Genomic DNA, 23,858 nt, shown 5'->3' with positions numbered 1-23,858 from the left:
ATGAGTCCAAGAATTAATTTCTGTGTTAAAGGGTCAACAGGTTGAACTCTTTATTGTACTTTGAATAAGAAATTTGTGTATTTTTCATTATTAATTGGACACATTTTCCTTTTGTCTTACAACTATAACCAAGTTCAATTTACTATTGACAGAAAAAACAGTCCAATTCTTTCAACTTTTTCCCATTCATAAAGTTAATTAATTGAACTAGTGTTTAACGTTTACATTTGCGACCACTAAACCCTACCTGAAAACCCCTTTAAAAAAAAAAAAAAATTTGCATAATGAAAATAAAAAATATAAAAAAGCAGAAGAAAAAACACGTCAGAGTGCCATTTACCAGGCAAAGTAGTATTTATTGCAAACACCTCGACAAACAATATACATATATAAGAATATAAAAAAAAAAGACCCAATGCCATGACCAATGACAATCAATTTTTGCTTAACACGCACCAAATCCCGCCTCAACCCTTTTTACGATACACAAACGAAAATTCATTCATAAATCCAATGCTACAAACCCAGCCAACAACAGCGCCAAAAAGTATGCAGAGAAAATTTCCCCCCAATTGACTGGCACACATTCAATGGCATTGTGTGTCTTTCAATCCAGCTGAGAGCATTTCAACTGTGGTGAGTTTCCTGAGCACACCCCCCATTGGGCAATACTCACGCACACTCACACACAAATAAACCAAAAGTTAGAAAAAAAGACGAAGTGAAATGCTTCCCAACAACAACAAGAACAAAAACAACAAAACGCAAAATAAAATGTGGCCCAGCAACAACACCAACAACAAGTACAACAAAAATCACAGTTGTCTGATTCGTTCGCGACGCAGCTGCCACCGGCAGCAAAGCCCCCCTCACACACACACACACACCCACACATACACGAACTCACACACTGATAACACAGTACGTCTCTCTCTGCCCATCAAGGTTAAACCACCCAACCACCAACCGACGACGATTTGCCATCATCTTCGGCTCCTTGCCACTTCGTGTAGCACTTTTGCAGGTGTCGCGTTTGGATTTTAGTCTAACGACAACCTTCGGGCCGAGCGGTTGTGTTTTTCCTATCGAGCGGAAGATCCTTGTGAAAAATCAAAAAAGTGTTTCGTGCCACATTCGAGACCCTATTTTGCCGCCAAGTGTTGCATGTGCATTCAGTGAATAATTCAAAATAAAACTCAATTCATTTCGAAAATGTTTTAAATATTTCACAAAAATATATTCTTAAAAACAAACCAATCCAACTTCCACTTTCAAAATGTGTAGAAACTATAAAAAACTATTGAAATCAAACTAAAATCAACATTCAAAGTAGTATGGTATATAAAGTATAATAGTTAATGAAATGGGTAAAAATAAAATAAAAAAATTACATACTTTGGAAAACATATATTTAACTGATCTACACATTATTTCGTTATCATTTAGAAAAGAAACCTCTTTGGAAATGTCTTTGGAAATTATCAAAACAAAACCTAATTCAACTAAATAACTTAATTTCTTTTCAATTAAAACTCTATTTAATTTTTAAGGATTAGGCAGGCAAACACCTAGTAAAAATTAATAATCTATAAATTGTTAAATCAAAATATTTGAGCCTCTTTATAAAGCAGTTTTCTTAAGAATTCCTTTAAAAGTTTTCAAACTATTTTTGTTGAGTTAATTAATCAGTTAGAGGGTCAATTAGTTTTATCAAATTTTTAAAACTTTAACTAAATAAGGAAGTCAAAACCACTTAAATTTTAAATATGACCTGATTTTATTGGATGGTATGAGCCAAACTAGCTGATGTTGTACTCTATTGGGATTCGGATGCTTGTTTCAGTTTGTTTGTTTTAGTTAGATTGCAATTGAATAAGAAATTAAAGAGCTATCAAGAGGTCAGTTATAAATTTGCAAAACTTGATAACATTAAATCCCATAATGTCTATTTTTGCTAATTTTCAAATATAATTTTCAAAATCAAACTACTGCATAATACTCTTTAGGCTTCTGTTAGACTAACCCTCAATCAATTATATGTTCTTCTATATGTACGTATAAATATTTTGATTGTTTCCTTATTCAGCATTAATAAGTAATTAACAACAAACTGCAAAAATGCATTACCACAACGACATTAACAACGACAACAACAACAACAACAACAAATGCGACAACATGGTTAGACGAAAAATCTCAAAATGCTTGCGTGTTTTGTTGTGGGCATTTTTTTGTCGCTTGTTGGCAATTTAGTGGCAAGTTTTAGCGACTTTTTTTGTTTTTTTCCTCTACTGCGTGTTTAGTGTAATTATATTTAAAATAAGGGGAAAAACTAAAGCCAAGTTATTTATACCTTTAGACCGATCTCCCGCCAGAGTGTTGCCCCTCCCTTGCCAAATACGTGTGTATGCCACACTGGGAAAGCCTCAATGAACCACTCGTCAGATGTTTTGCCGTCTTTTTAAGCCGTGACGCGTGTTTTTGATGTATATTTTGAAATTTGCCTACAAATGTGTCTGGCTCTCTGCTGTTTATTGCCCGCCAAATGATTATGTAGATGTATGTGTGCCAGCATGTGTATTGCAGAGTTTTAGGCGCGCCGAACAATTGCATATTTCATGTTTCATGGCGAATGGCAAATGGCGGTTTTTGGGCTGGCTGCAATTTAAAGTTCATTGATATCCATAAACCGCATAATAACCAGCAACGAACTGAAATGCCGCCCAACATGAGATGGACACTACAGACCAGACCTGACTGGGACTGGACTGGCACCGGGTCCGGGACTGTGCCTGCCCCGTTACATATGTAAATCCATCGCCTGATTATTATTTGTTGCAAATATGTTGCCATGCAATTTTTCGACTGTGTCGATGTGATTAAATAGCGTCCCTCGGGTATAGAGTGTAGAGTATAGAGATACGGGGCAAGAGAGAAACAATAGCAGAAAGAAGATGTGTTTACGCTTTATGCGATTTCTGTGTCATTTGCATTTTACATAAAACAAGGTACACGTTTCTGTGTAGTTGTTCACTTATCAACATCGATTTTGGAAATGGAAATGGCAAACATTTAGAAGCATCCAAAGGTTTACCAGCATGCTTTAAAATCACTTAGTATTACAAGAATACTTTTGTCCGATTTAAAAGTGCTATTTCCGATTGTATACTAAAAATTAAGAACACTTCGAATAAAACATGCTTAAGAGATTTTCAAGTGACGTTAGCTACCAACTATGGAATACAATCATTTCCATAAGTCAATTGTATTAGACAAGCTCGATCTTGATTATTGTAGCCAATATGGTTCACAATTTTGCAACAGCAGCAGAACCAAAAGAATAAATCATTATTAACTAAAACTTGATTTAAAATAGTTACAGTAGTTAAATTTTAAATATGTCCAGTTGCCTTGGCATTAAAACAGATGCACTTAATTGAAAATTAACACAATGCAAATGATCTGAAGTTGAATAACAAATTAACTATATTCCATTATAGTTAATTAATTTACCCAAATCGAAAGAGAACAGAATATAGATTAAGTTAATCAAGCGTTGACTCACTTAAAGGGATTCCCCTTCATGTATTAGATTCAAACATAATGGAAATATGTATGTAAAGATTTGATTTGCATTGTTCGCAATGCAAGTCTTACATTTTGTCTCCCCAAAGAATTCAATTCCAGACCACATTCTCATTAGCCTTAAGACTATTGAACCAAAGTCAATGGTCCTTCCAACCGAAACTCAATTCGTTCAATGAATTTCATTTACAAACACACACCCGTACACAGTTCTGGACACAAACACACACACACATTTATATGGAGCTACCCACACAATTGCATATCAATTGCAAATTGCCAAAGACCAATTACTATGAAGGAGACAAACAAAAGCAAAATTCCTGGCTAAAGTCGTAAGTTGCAAAGTCAACAAAGCAAAAAGAAGAAAAAAATGAAGAAAGATTGGGTAGGGGCTGGCGGGGGAAATCAGAAAACTTCTGTGACATAATAGCCGACATGTGAGTGCAGTTGCTGCCACTCCCACACACTCTTCTGCCTCTTGTACATGCCGCCCCCGTCACTGTCGCCCTTCTTCCTCTTATTGTTGTTACTGTTGTTGTTAATAACAAGCGATAATAATCAACTTCCGTGCCTTGGGGTAGTTCTGGGAGGAGAAATGTAAGCGGGGGAAATGTAAGGTAGGAATAGGAAGGAAAACTGGGAGAAAACAGAAAAGCAAAACATTGCATACTTCAAGGTGCCGGCACAGCACTGGAAAATTCTTTTGATTTATGCTAATTTTATGCAATTCTGGCCAACTTAGTGGAAACATTTGCAACAGCAACAAGGTAGAGAGAGAGAGGGGTATAATATAAGAATAATTTTTGAAAAATGTCGAAGTTAGATCACAGATAAGCTGTGAAATATATCACGTGTTAATTAACGTTTGTGTTGAAAATTGAAAATTTACCTAAATTATGGCAGAAAAATTTGTTTATTTGCTGCTGGACTGCAGCCGAGACATTTGTTTTTCCAAAAACATTCTGTCCCTTTCGTTTAACTGTCTCTCTCGTTTTTAGTTTTGTTGCATTGCTTTGGGGGTCACCACACACAAACACTCGACGAATGCAGAGGGAGTTGACCTTGTGCGAAAATGTGGCTTAACTTGTTTTTTTAAGGACCTCATTTTGCACATAATTTAACAGCTGATTATACAAATTGTATGAAGCATATAGCACATACCTTTGCATGACCGAAACCATAAAAATAATATACGATATATATTTTTTAGAGGGACTCTTTTTCACAAATATATTTTCCTTCTTTGTTTTGTTTTGTCTGGGTCTACTTACAAAGTTTCATGAGTAGCTCTTATTACATGTCATAAATATTATTTATACTCAAATATTGCGGGTCTATATGTGCTATGAAAACTTGGGAATTTTAATTTTGGGATCGGCTGCTTTCTTGAGTTAACAGCTGAGCAGCCTTAAAGCTTGAATCAGCATTGAAGTATGGGAAAAATGGAAACTCTTAAAGATATTAAGCTATAAGGACTAGACTAGAGAACGAGACACAGATAAGGAGCAATCCCTAGACAATGGAAAACCGGGTACTAGACTCATAGTACGTATAACGCGAATGAACTGCACTCCACAAGTTTTATCGCTGCTTTAGGAATGATTCGAAAACTAAATCTAATCTGGAATCTATGGAAATAGAAATTCTAAATTATTTCAAAACTTGCTCCAAACTAACTTGAAGTTTACATTATTTTATAAAGCTAAGGCTAAGAATAGTTTATTTTTAAAAATATGAAATGAAAACCAACTCTAAAGTATACAAATTGTTCAAATTTTGAAATCTAATTTAGGCGAGCTATTCATGAATATGTAGGACCAAAAAGAGATTAAGTGATTTAATCTTCTTAGATTTGACTGTAGTCGCTACAAGCTACCCAGAAGTTTATATATTAAAAATTCCGAGGAACTTCGTTGATTTGGCGATCTTTTTGATTAAAATCAAACTTTTTATTTTTAGAACCTCGAGTAATTTTGGAATGTTCTGTAGCCACAATACTACAAAGTATTATATTGTAACCATTTCTATATTCGTTTTACTGTGAAGCAATCTAATGACAATTATGTATGTGTATATTGAGAAATGTTGTAAGATTTAACTACAACTAACTATCTGTTTAGATAACGACTTCTTTGAAGATTAAATCAAACCTTGCATTCAAGCAGGTTGATGACTTTTTAAAAGAAGATTATTTCAAAAATGGCAAGCAGTTAGCGATTAGTTTTTGTAGCTATTTCAAGAACTAATAACTATAATAAGCAGATTTTGCTAAAGAACTTCAGAACTTAAACAGGCAGCTAATCTTGAAATATAACTTATTAATTTTCGAAAATAACTTATAAATTTTCAAAATATTAGTCTCAAGCATTGAAACCTGAAAGTGTATACAAATTCTATAAGCTTGAACTAAATACTTCCTTCCTTGTTTGCATTGCATCAACAACAATCACATTCGTTGCTTTTGGTTAGAAAATTTAATTTAAACGTTCAAAAAATTCAAATGAAATTTAAGACGGAAGTTAAACTGGATTTCACTAATCAAAGATGCGTCTGAATCATTGTTGTGTGTTTTTCTTTTTGGTCAATTAGCTATGCTAACTAAATAATCGCCATTGACACAATAAAAGCCGATATGGCTTCAGTTACAAACCAAACAAGATTTCCATGCAGAAGCCTATGTCTTGCCTCTCCCTCTCTCTTACACTCTCTCTTTCTGTCTTTCTCTCTCTGTGTGTCTCATGTCTGTGGGTTTACTGACATGGCCCGCATGCTCTAAATTATTAATAATATTACTCATACCCATTTGCTAGACATTTTTTCCGGAGCCTATTTGCGTGCCTGGCGCCTGACCTCCCATCGCCACGACGTGTTGTGTCGGTTGTCTTTTATAGTTGAATTTTCAGGGCATGCAATGTGAATGCAAATGGAGAGGAATGGGGTATTTGAATGTCTGACAATAAAAAGGACATACAAACTGGTAACTTTGCTTTCAATTGCACTAAATAATGTAAAAATCAATACAACAATAGTATACAAAAGATAAAAATTAAGTGAAAAGGTAAATGCAAGAAATTTTAATGAAATGTCATTGTAAAATTGTTGCTGTCAGTTAAGTTATTGCAGACAAGTTAGAAAAGAGGCTTAAACTTTCTTGGAGATAGGTTAGAGATATAATAAATTTAACAATTTTCTGTTTTTTGAGTCTCAACATTTAGAAAATGCTGATTACAACTGCATTGCAGTTATAGCCCACTATCAATTTCCCCCCGCATGTCACATTTGACATTCGTACTACGCCCAAAAGCAGGCAATAGTAACTGCAACTCATCCGGACAGTTTTATGCCTTATTTACGACAACGAGAGCCCACACACCTGAAAACGAATTTCGTTTCCGTTCCATAAACTCTTTTTTCGAAATGAAATGAGCAGACACATGCAACACCTCGTTTTCGTTTCCCCGTTCGTTTCGGTCAGTCAGTCGTTGGGGTCTTAGCCTCTCTCCATGTTTTCCGTAATCCGTGCTCCGTAAGCCGCAGTTCTTCTAGCTAATTTACGTAGGCCAAACACGCAAAAATACTTAATACTTGCCGAGAGGCATCCTGTGGGCGCGTTTTAAACTTGAAACTTTTTAATTTGGTGTATTTTGCATTATTATTATTATTACTATTATTGCTGTTGTTGTTGGCATTGTTTGCCATTATTTGAGATTCCGCTTATTCAAGTACTTTCTGTTGAACTTTCAACAAATTAATAACCAACAACAGCAGCAGCAGCAGCAGCAACAGGAACAGGAAAAGCAACAACCATGCGAATGAGTGTAACTTTATGCCATTTTCAGACCTGCTAATGACTGCCAATTACCTACCAGGCAGACGCTAACATTGCTCACTGAATCGAGTTGCCCTCCACTTTTGGTGGTGTTGGTATTGTTGGCACTGTGTGTGAAAATTTATATATAGAAGGTTCAAGTTTGTAATTTCCATTCATCCGGTTTTGTTGCTTTTGCATTCATTTGATTTAGGCATAACAATTATACATATTTTTCAATTGCATCAAATAGCGACAATTATGTAATTAAAAAGACAAAAATTTGTAATTACCAAAGGAAGGTGAAATCCAAATATAACAACATGCGAGCAAAATATATGCCATCATTAAATAATCTGGCTAACACATTGTGTTATGCCACAAAAGTCACATTGGCTATCATATTAATGTGCCAGAAATGTCATCTACAGAGAGTCGAGGTGCCAGCGGAAGCAATAGGTAAGTACAAAATGCACAAATAAAGCAATTATTTTTTGTAGTTTCTAAATTGGTAATGGTTGATAGCAGTGTTCCATAAAACATTTCTTTGAAATATTAATCAAGCCTAAACAATAAGACCCACTTATCTTATTCTGTTATTAAAGATAAACTTGTTAACATATTTATATTGAACCTTAAACACTTTGATTATCTTGAATGCATAAGTAATAGTCGTCCAACCCTTAGTGGGCTATTATTGTTCCATATCCAATTATTTTCCAATCAACCATAACCGAAACTATTAATGTGAACACACACAAAATAAAAACCCCAAATAACTTTTTCTCATTCCAGTTGATCCGAAATTTAGTTCGCCAATTGTAAATATGACAGCCCCAGTGGGACGTGATGCTTTTCTCACATGTGTCGTCCAGGACTTGGGTCCGTATAAGGTGAGCTAAAAACACACTTTCGCTTCTCCCGTTCGCCCTTTTTCAGCAGAAAACAAATCAGGATAGAGTGTCAAGCCCCTGGCTCAATTACACACTCAATAAACATCCACAAAAACCTCAAACCGACCCCCCGTCTCTTTTAACGCTCCAACCCATCGGACCAGTCGCATTAATATTCATTAGTATTTTTACCCACCTTCGCCCAATGTTGGTAATCTCAAAGAGCAAATCTCGACACCCAAAAAGTAGACAACAAAAATTGAATGGAAATGAAAGTGAAAATAAAAACATAAATAGGAATATGCCAGACAGCGATAACAATGGTGAAAATCACATAAAAAGTAATTGAAATATGAATGAGAGAGAGAATGTGTTAAACATGGATGAAAAACGAGGGAATGGTAAAGCATTTAGGAGGGAAGGCAGTCCTTTTGGTCTGCTCTTTAGCTGAGTATTTGTTTTGTGTTGTCTGCCAGGAAGATAAGCTCCCCCTTCCAACCCCCAACTCCCACCATCTGGCGTTTCAACTGTGAATGAAACAACAACTGCATGTTAATAAAGCGAAGCGAACTCCATTGAAGTGCAAAGCTTTATGCTGACTTTAGATTTAGTCTGATTCGTCGAGGGGTGGACAGTCTAATGCCACCCTCAATAAAGTAGCTAGCTACCCTGTACAATTAAGCGATTTTCTGTACGATGAGATAATTGAGCAGGCACTTGGGCATAATTACTTATTTTATTCTGACACCTGTAATGGGATTTTCCATATCAACTGAATTCCCCCGAAATCTCTCTTCCTCTGCGTCTCTCTACATTGGTGAAATATTGAAAAATCACATTCAATTTAAACGAAAAGTAATTCATTAGCCTGAGCTGAGGGAAAATGTTTATAAATTAGTTGAAACATTGAAATTTATTTATAAAATGGACTTATTTACGTGTTGACATGTCAAACTGGATATGTATCCTTCCATGTCCTCTGCCATCCCCCTTGCCATAGCCATCAAATGTCACATTTACACATGCAAAGGCATGACTTCAAAAAGGGTTTGCCAGATTCCCTTTAGGTTCCTTGACCATTACGCTTATAAAATAATTCAACTGCGTGTTTTATCGCATAATAATTTACTAAGGTAATTGTACAATTACCTTACCACACATATGTGTTTTTGTATGTGTGAGTGAAAAGAAAATTTTTAGTTGAACAGTTCGTGGAATTGGTTTCGTTTTTTTCCATTTTTTTATAATTGAAGTCCTTTGCATGCTAGTTATGATAAATTTAGTTTATGATTCATACTCCCTTCTCTTCCGGAATGCTTTAATTGCACTTGATAGAAAGTTAGGCAATGAAACGGAATATCAATATTTTAACTATAAGTATATAATTTAATATTATATTTAACTAACATTTATCTCATACCAATAAATTGGGAAAGGCCAATATGACTTGTATATGAATTCTGACGGCAAAGCATTTCTGAAATTCATTTACTTGGCTAATAACTAAATCCTCTAATTTATCAGAACCACAATTAGTTGCCATAACTGACTTTTAAAAGTTAGCAAAGCAGAATTGACTTAAAAATTTGATTTTGTCGTAAAACTTTATATGTATTTGCAAAGAAAACTAAACTGGTCGCTTAAGAATTGTGTTCTTAAAAAGGTTTTTGTGGAGTCATTAATTCTTCATACACATATACATATTTCAGGAATCAAGATCTGAGGACAAGATTACACAACTCTTAGTTAACCAACCAGATAATTTTAATATAGATCAATTATAATCATCTTTTGAGCTCTTGATGGTTTAAAATAACTAATAGAAATAATGCCGTGTATAGGGATGATCTGAGTTTCCAATCCAAAAAAGGCACATATCTTTCACTTCCTTTGATAGTTCTTAAATCCTAGTTCTAGTTAAAACTTTTCTTCTTTCTTTTTTTTCTCGTAGGTGGCGTGGCTGCGTGTCGATACACAAACTATATTGACAATACAAAATCATGTAATAACTAAAAATCAACGTATTGGCATTGCCAATTCGGAGCACAAGACATGGACAATGCGTATACGAGATATCAAGGAGTCGGATAAAGGATGGTAAGCCTTTCAGATGTTCCCACAGCTGTTTAAGAGTTTATGAGTTATTCCCTACTGCCTCGTCTTCCCTTCCAACTCGTCACATTAGGTACATGTGCCAAATCAACACGGATCCAATGAAAAGTCAAATGGGCTACCTGGATGTTGTGGGTAAGTTGGCGGAAATAAACTCTTTTTTTTTTTTTGTTGTTCTTTTGTGTTCTCCCGTTTTGCCTTTTCCATTTGGTTTGTCAAACAATCATACGCCTGGTTGCCAGGACTTGGCTGCTACCGAGCTATTGTTCGATTTGTATTCTAGAGAACAAAAAACAAAAATAAAACAAACAAAATTTTAAACAAAAATACAAACTCGAACAAAACGTTTTTCGGTTGGGAAGTAGAAACAAGCAGAAGCAAGCTCCAGTGGAGAGTTGTGGTTTATGAGAATTTCACTGGCCCATGGGCGGTGGCTCTGGTCTATTGTGACTACTTAAACATGTTTAACCGTCCACTGAACCGCAGAAATTGTTGATTTTGAATTAAAACGACGCGAAATGGGCGGGTAGAAAGCGTAAGAAATGAAATCAACGAACAAACCGGGTGACCAGGTGAACGGGCCTACGAAGTGTCCGACGCGGTGCAGCATTTCGGTCTGTCCATTTGTGGTTTGCACCACCTAGAAACCCCATTCCACTATATCCACCACCATTCACCCGACTCTTCATTCTGTTAGCTGCCTAAATACCTTTTGCCTGGCGAAAAATCTAAATCAACGCGCTAAATATTTTAGCCACCATTTCAGTTGGCATAGCGTTCAGTGGCAAACACGAAAAAGTATAATCAACTGTGGGTATTTGCACTGGATAATCAGCGGGTCGACCACTGCTACAGTGGTACAAAACTAGTTATAGATACATGATTACCTAGTTGGACTATATCTTGAAATGGGTAGATAGAAAAGATTTATTCTCTTTTAAAACTATAGATTTCATTTGGCTTGACTAAGAATTTTTTCGTATTGAAATGAAAGTCAAACCACTGTACAAATAGTCCTTGTTCTGTGTGTGTACATAGGTGACGCCAGTGAGCGGAAAAACGGCAAACGGGAAACGTTCGAGTTTCGAGCCGAGTTGGACATTTGGACAACTGGACAACTGGCCATTCCTGATGATTTTCGTGACCAAGTGCAGTTAAATAGTCGCCAACAAACGGCAAAAACCTCTACCATCCCCCAACCAATTCGACTATCTTTCATATACCCATATAGATACAGGATATGTATGAAAACCATCCTGACATTCCCGGCATTTAAACTGATGAGATATTTATATACACATACTTGTACATATATGCACTAGTATTTAAGATACGAGACTATTTCAGATATTTGCACAGAATTTTTATTCAAAACGAGTGGATAACTCAGGAGTATTACCTTTAAATCGCCTTGGATAATTTTAATTTTGCACAGTTTCTCTCCCCCAATAACCTTGGTCACTTAATGACCATTCAGTGGTCTAGCCGTCAGTACTCCTGGTAACCACTTCTCCTCTGTCTCTGAGTCATTCAGTCACTCATTCATGTCGTCAGTCGCGAACCTCACCGCTCACCTCACCTCACTCGTGTGGACTCCTGCCGAGTATAACAAGCTGTTTGTCAACACCAGCACACAATTTTTTGGTCATTTACGAACCACATAATTGCGGCATATTATATGCATACAAAAAAAGAAGGAAGGAAAAAAAGGAAAGCCCCTCAATTCCCGCTGGCCTGGACCCCAACGTTTCTTTTGGCTCGTTCTGGTAGCATTATTACGTTTTCATGGTTCATAGGTTTTCCGCTGTGGGCGCAAACATTCGCCGCCATCGTGGGTAATAATTTGTATTTTCTGGCTCCCATGTCAGGACGTATGAAAAGTTTGTCCTTTAAAACAAAAGCAACCAACAAGGACACTCATTTATGCGATTCACTTGGGTTCTGGGTTGGGTTCGAGAGGTTTGTTGGAGGTGGTAGAAATAGCGGAATGCATACCTGCTGGGGGATGCAACAGCACATACATATTTACATACATATGTGAAAACAAACCACAACAAATACAGAAAGATATATACAACATATATATATAGTAAATGTACAGTATATACGAATCAGTGCCATCAGCCATTAGAGCCATAGCATGAAAATTGTTAAGTAAAATTTAAATGATTTAATATGATATACAACTCATTGTTTTACTACTCTTTTTCTCTCTTTCTCTTGTTTTTTTTTCGATGCGGAATATGAATATATATGTGGTATAAACATTATCTGACAACGTTGTCGAATGTCTGGCAACCTCAATTGCTCTCATTGTTGCTGGGGTCGCGCTGCTGGCTGCAGTACCGCCGGATATCCTAGATTATCCTACAAGCACGGACATGGTCGTTCGCGAGGGCAGTAACGTGACGCTCAAATGCGCTGCTACCGGTTCACCAGAGCCGACAATTACATGGCGTCGTGAAAGTGGAGTACCCATCGAGTTGGCCAACGGCGAAGAGGGTAAGTCAATGCATTTACAGGAATTTATACGAAAAAGTGCGATTCGAATACGAAAATTCACTGCAAGTTTTAACTTTTGCCTTAGCAATCGAATGTACTCAAACAAAAATTGAACTCGTTTGCTCTTCTAACATAGAATTTAACAATTTACGGGGAAACCCCAACAAACTCAAAGCGAGTGTTCAATTTACTAAATTTTTCGATGATTGATTTTTCTTTGATTTCTTTCTAAAATGATACAAAACCAAAGGACATTGCGATGTTCATATTTTATGCAATCACACATTTTGGCCAGTGCATAAGGCTTTCGTCTCGCTTACAGCATAGCTCTTTCCCTATTTATCACTCACCTTGTCCGTGTTGATTCGTAAGTACTTTTTGCTGTTGGTATCGTCCTGGTTGCCTCCATAAGGTGGTTTTCCAGCCAACAATTTGAAGTACTTTTACACAAAAAGGCAGCTGTAGTAGCTGAGCTGAGCTGCCGCTGCCGCTGCCACTGGTGGTGATGGTGTGGCGGTGGTGGAACCCAAAGCCAGCCTTTGGGCCAGGGCCCAGCAGACAAATGCACAAATGGTGGACCGACGCTCTCACTCACACTGACTGACTGTATGTACGTGGTCATGGCACCTGCATGCGAGTCGTTTTTCCTTTTTTATTCGTCGTCCTTTGCTCCTGTTCTAGTTCCTGCTCGATACGGATGTGTTTGGGTTGCTTCGCCGCTGGATGATGACGTTTGATGTCTGCACTGGCAGAATTAACAAGCTGATGGATAAAGAGAGAGAGAGGGAGAGGGGCAGTGAGGATGGCCAGAAGATCAGGCGAGATTTACTAATTGATGTTGAAGTACCACAGAGTGGCAACTAGCTTAGAAATTTGATTTAAAAACAAATCTGCTGTGGTTTTCACAAAATTAATTCTACTTATCGTCGTGAATTGCACTTTTCGTACGGATATCGATAGCAAACTTTGCTATCGTTCGTTAACTGACGATATGGCAACCCCAAAAATCAGCTGAAATTTAAAAATGACGTAAAAGTGACCCCAAGAATCAGCTTAAATTTAAAAATGACAGAGAGAAGTTTAATATAAGGTTTCGTTATAATCTACATATTTTATAGATTCGATTCGATAGGATAGTCCAAGGCTGCAACTAATTAGCAGCTTTTATTTTTTGTTCAATATTTCTTCCTTTATGGATATTGTAATGGTATATTTAATACCAATTATTCTTACAGTGTCGCTTAATGCATCGCATGAGCTATAAGTACTTCATTCGGATCATCAAAAATACAAACTCCCTTGAAACCCACACGAAACCCGTTGAAAAAAAGCTTAATCAAAGGTGGCCTACCCAACACAAAAAACCAAAAAAATAAAAAAAAAAAACCATGAATATGAGAAAGGCCCAACAAGCAGTAAAAACAACAACAAAAAGTTCGCCATAAATAGAACAAAAGTTGGCAATATGACCTTTTCGGCACTGGCTTAAATGTCTGCCGACCATTTCACCATGATTTTCAAACAGTCTGCTTGCTGTTCAACTGGGCCATTGAGTGCTCTCGCCGCCATTTTAGTATGTAAAACTTAAAATGTTTAAAAAAAAAAAAAGAAACAACTAATAAAGATGGAAATGACCGGAATGTAAGTTAGATAGTTGTATGGATACCCTGCATTTAAAAGGTCAGCAAAGGTGTTTAATTAAGAGATTTGTATATGAATTTGGTTTGTTCTTATTCGAATGCAAGACAAATGTATTCAAAATTCATTATCGATCACAGATTTAACAGCACAATATCAACTTTCGTTCAAATTCAAGCAATGTTTCTCCTATAGAAGTTCTATAGGAGCTCATATCGAACTTAAGCTCAAATCGTTTTAGATACTTTCTGTTCCCTGATATGTAAGTCTAATTATTAGAAATTTTAAAAAGAGTCGCTCCAATTCTTTTCAATTCCGTTCATTTTGTTGTCCTACACGAAAAAAAGGGTATACACATCTCGGCTTGAACACTTGAAACAAAAATTGTAATAAGTACATGCGGTTTTTTCTTTACCAACATTTGTTTTTCAATATTTGGCCAAACTCGAAAAACATTCCATTCCAATTACCTTCGCTTTGAAATTCGATTATTAGCTGTGGCTTGGGAATGTAATGCAATTAGAGAACAAAGGTAAAGTTTTTATGCCATTTTGTTGCCTGGTGGGTTTTACATGGCCAAATAAAATTACAGGCTTCTTGCTTCTTCCAATAGCCGTTGCATTGGATATTTTGGCTATTACATTTAATGGCAAAACACAGAAAAAAAAGGGAGGCTAATAAGCCAGTTCGCCGGACAGTCAGCTCCCTGGCCATATTAAAGCACAACCCGTGGGCCTCGTGGCAAATCAATAAACGAAACGCAAATCAGCAGCTTATTATACCTAACAATATCAAGCGCAAACTAGCACCAAACTTCCGCTTCCGTTTTGGCCTCCGAAAATCCCAAACACACGCTCAACTCACTGCTGCAGTTATAGAAAGGGCTACAAAGTACATATACATACATACATACATACAAATATGTCTGTGGTGCTGCCGGCTTAACTCAGCCACTATGCAATTTATATTATAAAAAGTCCTGTTCGACTATCTGAACAGGATGTTTGCGGACAGTCGGGCCTGATCCTGGCCCAGTCCGAATTATAATGGAGCAAACAACTGCAGGAGCTGGAGCAGCATCATCATGCCATAAAAAGTCATGGTTAGTAAAAGTTTTGTGCGCTTTTGTTGGCGACACAACCCTTCACACAATGTGGATGGAGGGGAATGGAGGCGAATGTAGGCGAAGGGCTTAGAGAAGTGTAATGATAGTTATTACATAGTTGCAAAACATTTTGTAAATGCATTTGTAGTTATGATGCTATTACATGACTACATTTCAGTCCAGATGAGAGTAATGTGGTCTATGATACTTTAGAAAGAGAATTTTGTAAAAGAGTTATTAAATCTTCCATTTTTTCTTTTTGTCCATTAAGCTTTATCTAATTGTAAATTCTCCTTTTCATTTCAGTTCCAAATATCGAAGGCACCGATTTGATAATCCCAAATGTGAAGCGTCAGCATATGGGCGCCTATCTGTGTATTGCCTCGAATGGTGTCCCGCCATCAGTTAGCAAAAGGATAACGCTCATTGTACACTGTAAGTTAAGGTTGAAAATCTGTCTGTCTAGAGAACACCATTTGGCTTTAGTTGAACAGTTTTTCTGTGATTTTATTGACTTATGGGGAATTCAGAAAATACCAACCTAATGCTACAGATATAGACATAGACAAAAATATTGTCTCTTTAACTAATTGGATGAGGCTGGTTTTAACATTTTATTGCTTCTTTTCTTTGTGATTTCAGTTCCACCTATGATAACCGTTCAGAATCAATTAATTGGCGCTGTGGAGGGCAAAGATGTGACTTTGGAATGCGAATCAGAGGCCTATCCCAAGTCCATAAACTATTGGACCAGAGAACGTGGAGAGATTGTGCCACCGGGTAAGAGTGATATAATTAAAATCAAAACTCTTTTTGTTAGTAATGTAAAAAACAGATTTCATAGATTTATTTTATTTGTATGTCACTTTTTGTGTCAATTTGTTTAGTCAAACTGTTTATGGCATTAAAATAATTCAAAGAGAAATTCCCAGAAATACAAATATGAATTCATTGCCTAATGACAAGCACATTAGCAAGCTACCCAACCCACACACACACCCACACACCATGCATAGTATGTAAGTCCCCAATGGGGGAGGATAGACTATGTATTAGTATGCAAGTTGACAACTTTTTTAGCCCCGACTGACTGTCTAACTAACTAACTGATGACCGTTGAGTGCCAAACTCGAAACGAGAGAGAGAGAGAGAGTCAGAGAAACAAAGTTTTTAATTAGCTGATTTTATTAAAGAGAATGAGACAGAGTGTGAAATAAACCAGACCAGGCTAAAACTAATGACGGTTGTCTGTCACAGTTCTGTGGTTTCTCTCCTGTCTAGCATACACTTATTCAGTTGTTCGGTTCATTATTAAATTTGCATTAAATTGCAGGCTCAATATGAAAGTAAATCAAGGAATGTTGTCACAAAAATAAATCCGAAATGTAATCGGTATTTAATGTCATTCCAAAAAATGAATATCAAATATTTCGTCCTTTAGTCGTTGTAAGCAAAATGAATTAGAAGTGTCTTTTAAATTAAGTTTTTCGATATTTATGAAAAGACTTTCAATTATATTAGGAATAAAACTCATGAAACCGGGGATTTTCAGAGTCAGACTTGAAAAAGTTCCTTTCGAAATTCTTTTAGAAAATCATGTTTTACTCTTGTGAAAATGGTTTGTTATTTTGGTCACAATTTCATGCCTCTCTGATTCATGTCAGTTCTAAAATTTGTATTTCGAAAAACCAATTTACTTTCAATAATTAGTCACAAACGAGAACAGCCTAGCTAAATAAATTTCATTTCCAACTTTTCGTTGACAATTGCAACAATCTATCCGCAGGCAATGTCAAGCGTTCAGGCATAAATTGTATGCCTGTCAGCGACATTGTGTGTGTAGTTAAGTTTTTTTCTGTGATAAAGAAAGTTTTTGCACATGACATGCATTTCATTATTAATAATGTGAAATTTTCAATTAAATGTTAATTAGTTTGTTATTTTAATCAATTATTAACTCCGATACAAACGCATTACATTCACCAACAGGCGGAAAATATGCAGCAAATGTCACTGAAATAGGAGGATATCGTAATTCGATGAAGCTTCACATCAATCCATTATCTCAGGCGGAATTTGGGGCTTATCGTTGTGTGGCCAAGAATTCATTGGGCGATACAGATGGCACCATTAAACTGTATAGTAAGTATATAAGATTGACAAACGGTTACAGCCACAATTAATACTTGGAAAACCCATCAGGAATACCGCCAAATGCTGTCAATTATGTGGAAAACTTTGAAGCCAGACATAAAGGTAAGCGCAAGTTGAGTTTTTGTTCTACCGAAGACTTCCTCGGTTTTCATATGTCATTCTATAATTAGAATGAAAATAATTGTTCAGCAAAGCAATAAGGCACTTAGTAGTTTAGTCGTTGATGAAACAAGTCGAAAAAGTTGTCGGCAAATATCAGTTGAAATGTCAAGTCGTATTAAGTTGACCACTAAACGTTGTATTTAATTAAGTATCATTTGTAAACTCGCCCTATTAATACTTATCTTTAAAACTTTCTTTATGACAGTTTTTGTAGCGCTTTTAACGTTAAAATTTTAACTAAATTTGTTGATCTTTCATTGCCTAAAGTATTAGTCAACTCGTTTATTTAATATATAAGTTAAAAGTTACTAGCGACACTTTTAATACATACTTTCAGGCGTTTCTGTTAAAAAACTATAGAAGAAGCTTTTACTGTGAATAGTTTCGTATCTCCCCCGTAAGAAAAAACGAGAACAAATTTCCCTTTAAAGCGATATTTCCCTTATAAAACTGTGCAAATTTCGATATCGAAGACCATTTTTCATGGTAAAATAAAAGATTTTACCAAAAATGAGGAGGACAAACCGAACGAATCTATAAATTTTATTGATTAGTTTTAACATTTTCTTAAACGATTTCGTTATTTCTTATTTATTTACTTAATTTTTTTTACCTGCCAGTCTAGCCTTAACTTCTAATCTCACTTTAACAGCCCAAGTGTTAATAACTCAACAGGAAGGCGACAAATTTTGCGGTTAAATTGAATTTAAATTTCTTATCCTTACTCATTGTTTGAACCTCGTTTGTTAAATTGCAACCCAGTTGAGAAGTCGTAAGACAAAAATGGTAGATTTAATAGCCACTTGGCATAAATTTAAAAAGAGGCGGCAAATGTTTCACTTATTTTTATTTTTTTTTTTTACCAAACCAGGCGTAAAAGCTGCAAGATTTAGAAAAGAAGCGACAGATAAAAGAGTCAGGGGGGAAGAGACAGAGAAAAACGCATAAATAATTCATTTGGCATGCAAATCCGTTTCAAATCGTCAACGCCACGAATCAGTTGAATGATGGCACAGAATTTGTTTTTAGCAGCATAGGGGAAAGTGGATTTTGCGGTAGAAGGAGTTCCAGGTGCTTTAGCTCTGTTTTGTGGTTGAGGTCAGAGAATGGAAATGAAATTGAAAAACAACAACATGAATATGCATTATGGCTCTCCCTCTCTCTCAGGCTTAGGTTTGTTCGTTTGCAAACAAAAAAAAAAAAAAGTAACTTAAAGATTCATTTAGCAATTTACTCGACCGCAAATTCAATAATTTTCCATTTCTTTGTTGGACACAGGAAAAAAGCGTACGAAAAGCGAAATGTATCATCCGGCCAGGGCGCAGGAGCACAGCGGCGAGGATATGGAGAATCCGGGCAAACGAAAAGGTGAGTCCAAGAGTGCGGCACACCGATTAGGGTTATGGGCCATTTTTCAAGCATTTACAGGAGGGGCTTTCTGTGTATTTTTCCCTTTCTTTTTTTTTTTTTGTGGGGTTGATGGCTTAACAGGCCACTTGAGACGGTATGCAAAAGCCATAAAAAGAATCATGGGATTGCGTCCACGGAGTTTGTCCCGGTTGTTTAACAGATTTTCACACTAATTTGCCGAGTTCAGTAAAAAGTTGGTCGACCAAACCAAGCAGGTGGAGGTGAAACTTTCGTTTCTTTTCCTCTTCTTTGTGACCATTCCTTTTTTTTGTTATTTCTGGCAGTTGGGGTCGGCGGTTTGGTTCATTTCGCATAATTGTATATCAATAAACACGCTCCGGTTGGCTTTATGGCAATTTAATGATTTGTAAATACTTGGCTACAATCAAATAAATTCTTTTGTGGTTGAAATTTATTTGATTTCGTGCGGGATATCGTTTGAGGTTTTTTTTTCAAAAGGTGGGAGAAATTTTGTTGGAAATTTGTTTCGTTTTCCTTTTTTTTATTACCTTAATTGTGTAGAATAAAATGGAAAGTTTTTTGAATTGGCAATTGAGCTAACATTTAGAATTTAAAAAGCCAAATTAGGGATACTTAAACAAACATACAAATATGCTTAAAATTATTCCAATTGACTTTGAAAGTGTGCTTTTGTTTGGAGTTTTTGAATCATTATTCATAATTTTTAAGTTTTAAACTAAAATGTTTTAATCTGCTTAGTTAAAAAGGGTTTTTTTTTTTTGATTTTATAGGGAGAAGACAAAGTGAAAGCGCTATAAAATACTGTCAATAAGCACTATCAAGATAATTAATAATTAATCTAATTGTAAGATAAACTGCCCTACATAATTGAAGAATCAAAATCAATCAAATAATAGGTATAGACATAGGAATAACATGAACAGATCAACTTGTCTACTAACTGAATTAAAAGCGAACTTGAAAGCTGTTGACTAGAAAGGTTCAGTAAGGCTTTTCCCATCTAAACGTTCCTTGCTTGAGACTCTTTACATCGAAATAGTCTTCAATCTTTCGGCCAACCTAAAATCACTGCACCAGTGCCAGCTAATCACATGAGCTGCCCATCCAAAAGCTTAGCCAATTTCCGCAGATTGCTATTAACATTTCTCGTGCACTTTCTCCACGATTTTGCCTTTTCTCTCTCTCTCTATCTCTTTGGCTCTCTATCCATCTCTTTCACAGCTGATTTGAGTCTCAGTGCGGAAAGTATTGACAGCATGTATGGCGGCACGGGGTCGGCAGCTGGGACCCAAACCAAACAGAATTGTCTGCCACTCCTCATGCCACTGTTTCTGTTGCTGTTGACAACATTGACGAGGATGATGCAAAAAATTCAGCTGACATTGTTGCCACAAACACTGACACATGTTTGACATAGACGCCAAGCCGTGATGTTGCTAAAGGAGTTCGAATTGCGATGATGATGATAATGATGATGATGATGCTCTGGATGATGACGATGATGATGATGATGATTGAGTTTGTCAAAGCCAAACGTTGCTTGGTGCTGATTTATGTGCTTCGATGGTTTAGTTAAAATATACAGACACTATATATCATGCAAGTCGATTCTTTGTAGCTAATAAGTCAAACCAGGCTTCCTAATCCCCCCAAAATGCGTGCATGTTGAGCTGTTAAATACTCTCTAGTATTACGTTTAGTTTTAATACTTCAAAAAAAAAACTCATCAGCACATGTACATACGAGTACAGCAACAACAAGAAAAAAAGTAATACATTTTTTTATATTTATAGCAGAAGAAATTAAAAAGCGAACAAACTGTTTCGTTGGTAGTTAAAGTGTTGAAGGATTATGTATTATATAGAATTGTATAAACCAGAATGTGGATAATATTAAAGAGACTGTATGTGTGCAAAGTAATGTTTAATTTGAAATTAATTCAAAGAAAACCAAAACTAGTAAATAAGTTAAAAAAAGAAATTAATGAAAATTAAATTTGGGAGAAGTGGGGACAGAAGCGCAAGAAATAAATCAACCAGAAACCGTTTTTAGACATGGAAATCAAAAACTGATTAAATAACACCAAAAATATTTCAAAATAATAGTGCGAAAAACCTGAAAATAAAACTCAAAATCAATGCCGATAAATTGCAATACAAAATAATGAAATGCTCAGCAATTGGCTGTGTAAGTAAAAACAAAACAAAAATTACTCTAACCCGTAAATACAAAGCAAAAAATAAAAGAAAACTTCAATAAATCATTCATTTCCCGTGAGCTCCCCCAAAAAGCTTAAATCGAACTCGAAATTGCAGAAATTTAAAAATTATAGAAAGAGAAGTTAAAAAATAAAACCATCATACATATCATTTACTAAACACAATAAGCAAATATATATTTGTTTAATAAACAATCGAAAAAAAGCAAATTGAATTGTAAAGTTATGTTATTTACAAAGCTATTCTTATATCAAATAAAAATTAAACTAAAACCAAAACCAAAACAAAAAAAGAAAAGAAAATCCATGCTAAATAGCTTACAGAATATGCATTAATCATATATATTATTAATTAATATTTAAAAACGAGTGTATAAAAAACTACATTGTTGTTAAACCAAAAAAAAAAGAGGTCTATGAAAAGTAGACCAAAAAAAAATATATAAGTTGATTAACCATTAAACAATTATAAATATCTATTTATATGTATGTATATGAATACATATATATACATATATATATATCTACCGAATAAGCATCACATGTAAATGACAATGTAAGCAACTTGGCATAAATCGACAGGAATATTTATAAAATAAATATTAAAGTGTTAAGTGAAATAAACAAAGTTCTTATTCTAGTTTTTTTTTTTTTCAAATTCAAAGCAAAAGCAAAGCATCTTTCATAGCTGGGGAAGTTATCAGTAGTTCACCGAAGATTTTATACCCTTTGAGATCAAATTATTTTTGGTATTTGTAATTTTCAGTCTTATATGAAAGATTTTGAAGGTTAACACAAGGATTCATTTATAAGGACTCTCTAATTGATATGCAATATGAAATAAAAGGTAAAAATTCATTTTATTCTCAAAACTAATAAGAAAGTTACCATATTTACATTCCTCTGTATACATATACCAGTTTTTTTTTTTTTTTTGATGAAGCTTAAAATAATTCTATTTATGCATCATTTTTGCAACATTCTTCTCGTCTTTTGAACTCCAATTTAAACCATCAACTAATAACGTATCAAATATTTTTGAAATGGAAACTTTAAGATACCTACGAATCGGCTTAAAACTTCTATGGAAATCCTTTAAACAAAGCTTTTTCTATATATGTAATATCTCGTGTGGTTTGTATAACGACAAAATGAGTTGCTATGATTTGAACCATCAAAATGCCAAGCCAAAAAAAAATCGCATAAATTACAACTAATACCCAACTGAACACTAAAAAAATCAAATTAAAACCAGCTACAAATTCCAAAATAAAACAAAACACAAAATACAAAAATAAAAAGAAACACACACACACAGGAACAGCAACAGCAAAAAAAAACAAAACAAAAAAAAAAAGAAAAAGAAAAACAGAATTCTTTCATTAAGGGTACTTTAAGTGCCGGCCAGCACGCAAAAAACCAAAACCAGAAAAATACATAGAACTCATGGAACTCTTCAAAAAGGCAGGGGCTAATAAAAAGCTCTCATCAACTTTGCCCTAGTGTGTGTGTGTGTGTGTGTGTGTATGTGAGTATGCCGGTATGTGTGTATGCGAATGTATTACCAGTATGAGTAGTTTTTATTACATTTGTTTCCAGGAATTTTCAAACATGCCAAAACAGGTGCAACCACAAACCAACTTTTAGCCTGGTTTACGTGAGCTGCTTTTTTTTTTTTTTTTTTTGGTTCCATTTTCTTGCCGCTCTTTTTCCGTTACTCCGCACTGCAATTTCCTGAAGTTTGTTTTCGCTGAAAATATAGTTTACTGACCAATGCGTTTTTCATCTCGTAAAAAGATATTTTCCCATAAATATCAAGGTTAACTGTTGTTGTAAATATGCATCATTCATGCCAATAAAGTGTTTCACTTCTTACATGATGGACATATTAATGAGAGACATTGAGGCCTTAAAATGCATTCACTGTTCACTGGCAAGCTGAACCACATAATGAAAATCATTCAAAAGAATCATAATAATATTCTGTTGAAAGTTCTCTCATACAGTACTACAAAAATATTGCCGAGAGTCGAAATGGATTAACGTTTCACATATTAACAGTTAAAATACTAAAGTTATGAGGTACTGGAATACAAAAAAAAAGTATTTAAAACTCTTTGTAAAGAAACTTTTTTATACTTTTAAGTTTTTTAAAGCATTTCGTTGTTCAACTGATTTCCAGAATGCAGAATCAAAATGCTGACCTATTGGAATATCTAATTAAGAGAGAATGAAAAGAACATTCTTATAGCATATTCGAATTCAGAATGAATATAAATTTCCTCA

General features: G+C 35.2%; 1 protein-coding gene across 3 annotated transcripts; it reads left to right on the top strand.

The window, feature by feature from the left end:
• Positions 1-1,144: 1,144 nt before the first annotated feature.
• DIP-eta (Dpr-interacting protein eta) lies at positions 1,145-22,172 on the top strand. Of its 3 annotated transcripts, none has more exons than XM_068295058.1 (12): positions 1,145-1,367; positions 7,650-7,855; positions 8,192-8,289; positions 10,241-10,386; positions 10,475-10,536; positions 12,745-12,903; positions 15,953-16,081; positions 16,289-16,426; positions 17,636-17,788; positions 17,849-17,902; positions 19,241-19,330; positions 20,576-22,172. In XM_068295058.1, the coding sequence occupies exons 2-12, from the start codon at positions 7,720-7,722 to the stop codon at positions 20,764-20,766; spliced, it is 1,356 nt and encodes a 451-aa protein (XP_068151159.1). In that variant the 5' UTR covers positions 1,145-1,367; positions 7,650-7,719; the 3' UTR covers positions 20,767-22,172. The 3 variants fall into 3 exon arrangements, with proteins under 3 accessions (XP_068151159.1, XP_068151160.1, XP_068151161.1); XM_068295059.1 differs by having other exon boundaries at positions 1,323-1,367; positions 7,611-7,855; XM_068295060.1 differs by lacking the exon at positions 1,145-1,367 and adding an exon at positions 7,273-7,406.
• Positions 22,173-23,858: the final 1,686 nt, after the last annotated feature.

Source organism: Drosophila tropicalis, unplaced genomic scaffold, assembly GCF_018151085.1.
Source record: "Drosophila tropicalis isolate 14030-0801.00 unplaced genomic scaffold, ASM1815108v1 contig_845, whole genome shotgun sequence".
In the NCBI taxonomy this organism is placed as follows: domain Eukaryota; kingdom Metazoa; phylum Arthropoda; class Insecta; order Diptera; family Drosophilidae; genus Drosophila; species Drosophila tropicalis.
This window is presented reverse-complemented; position numbering and strand designations above follow the sequence as displayed.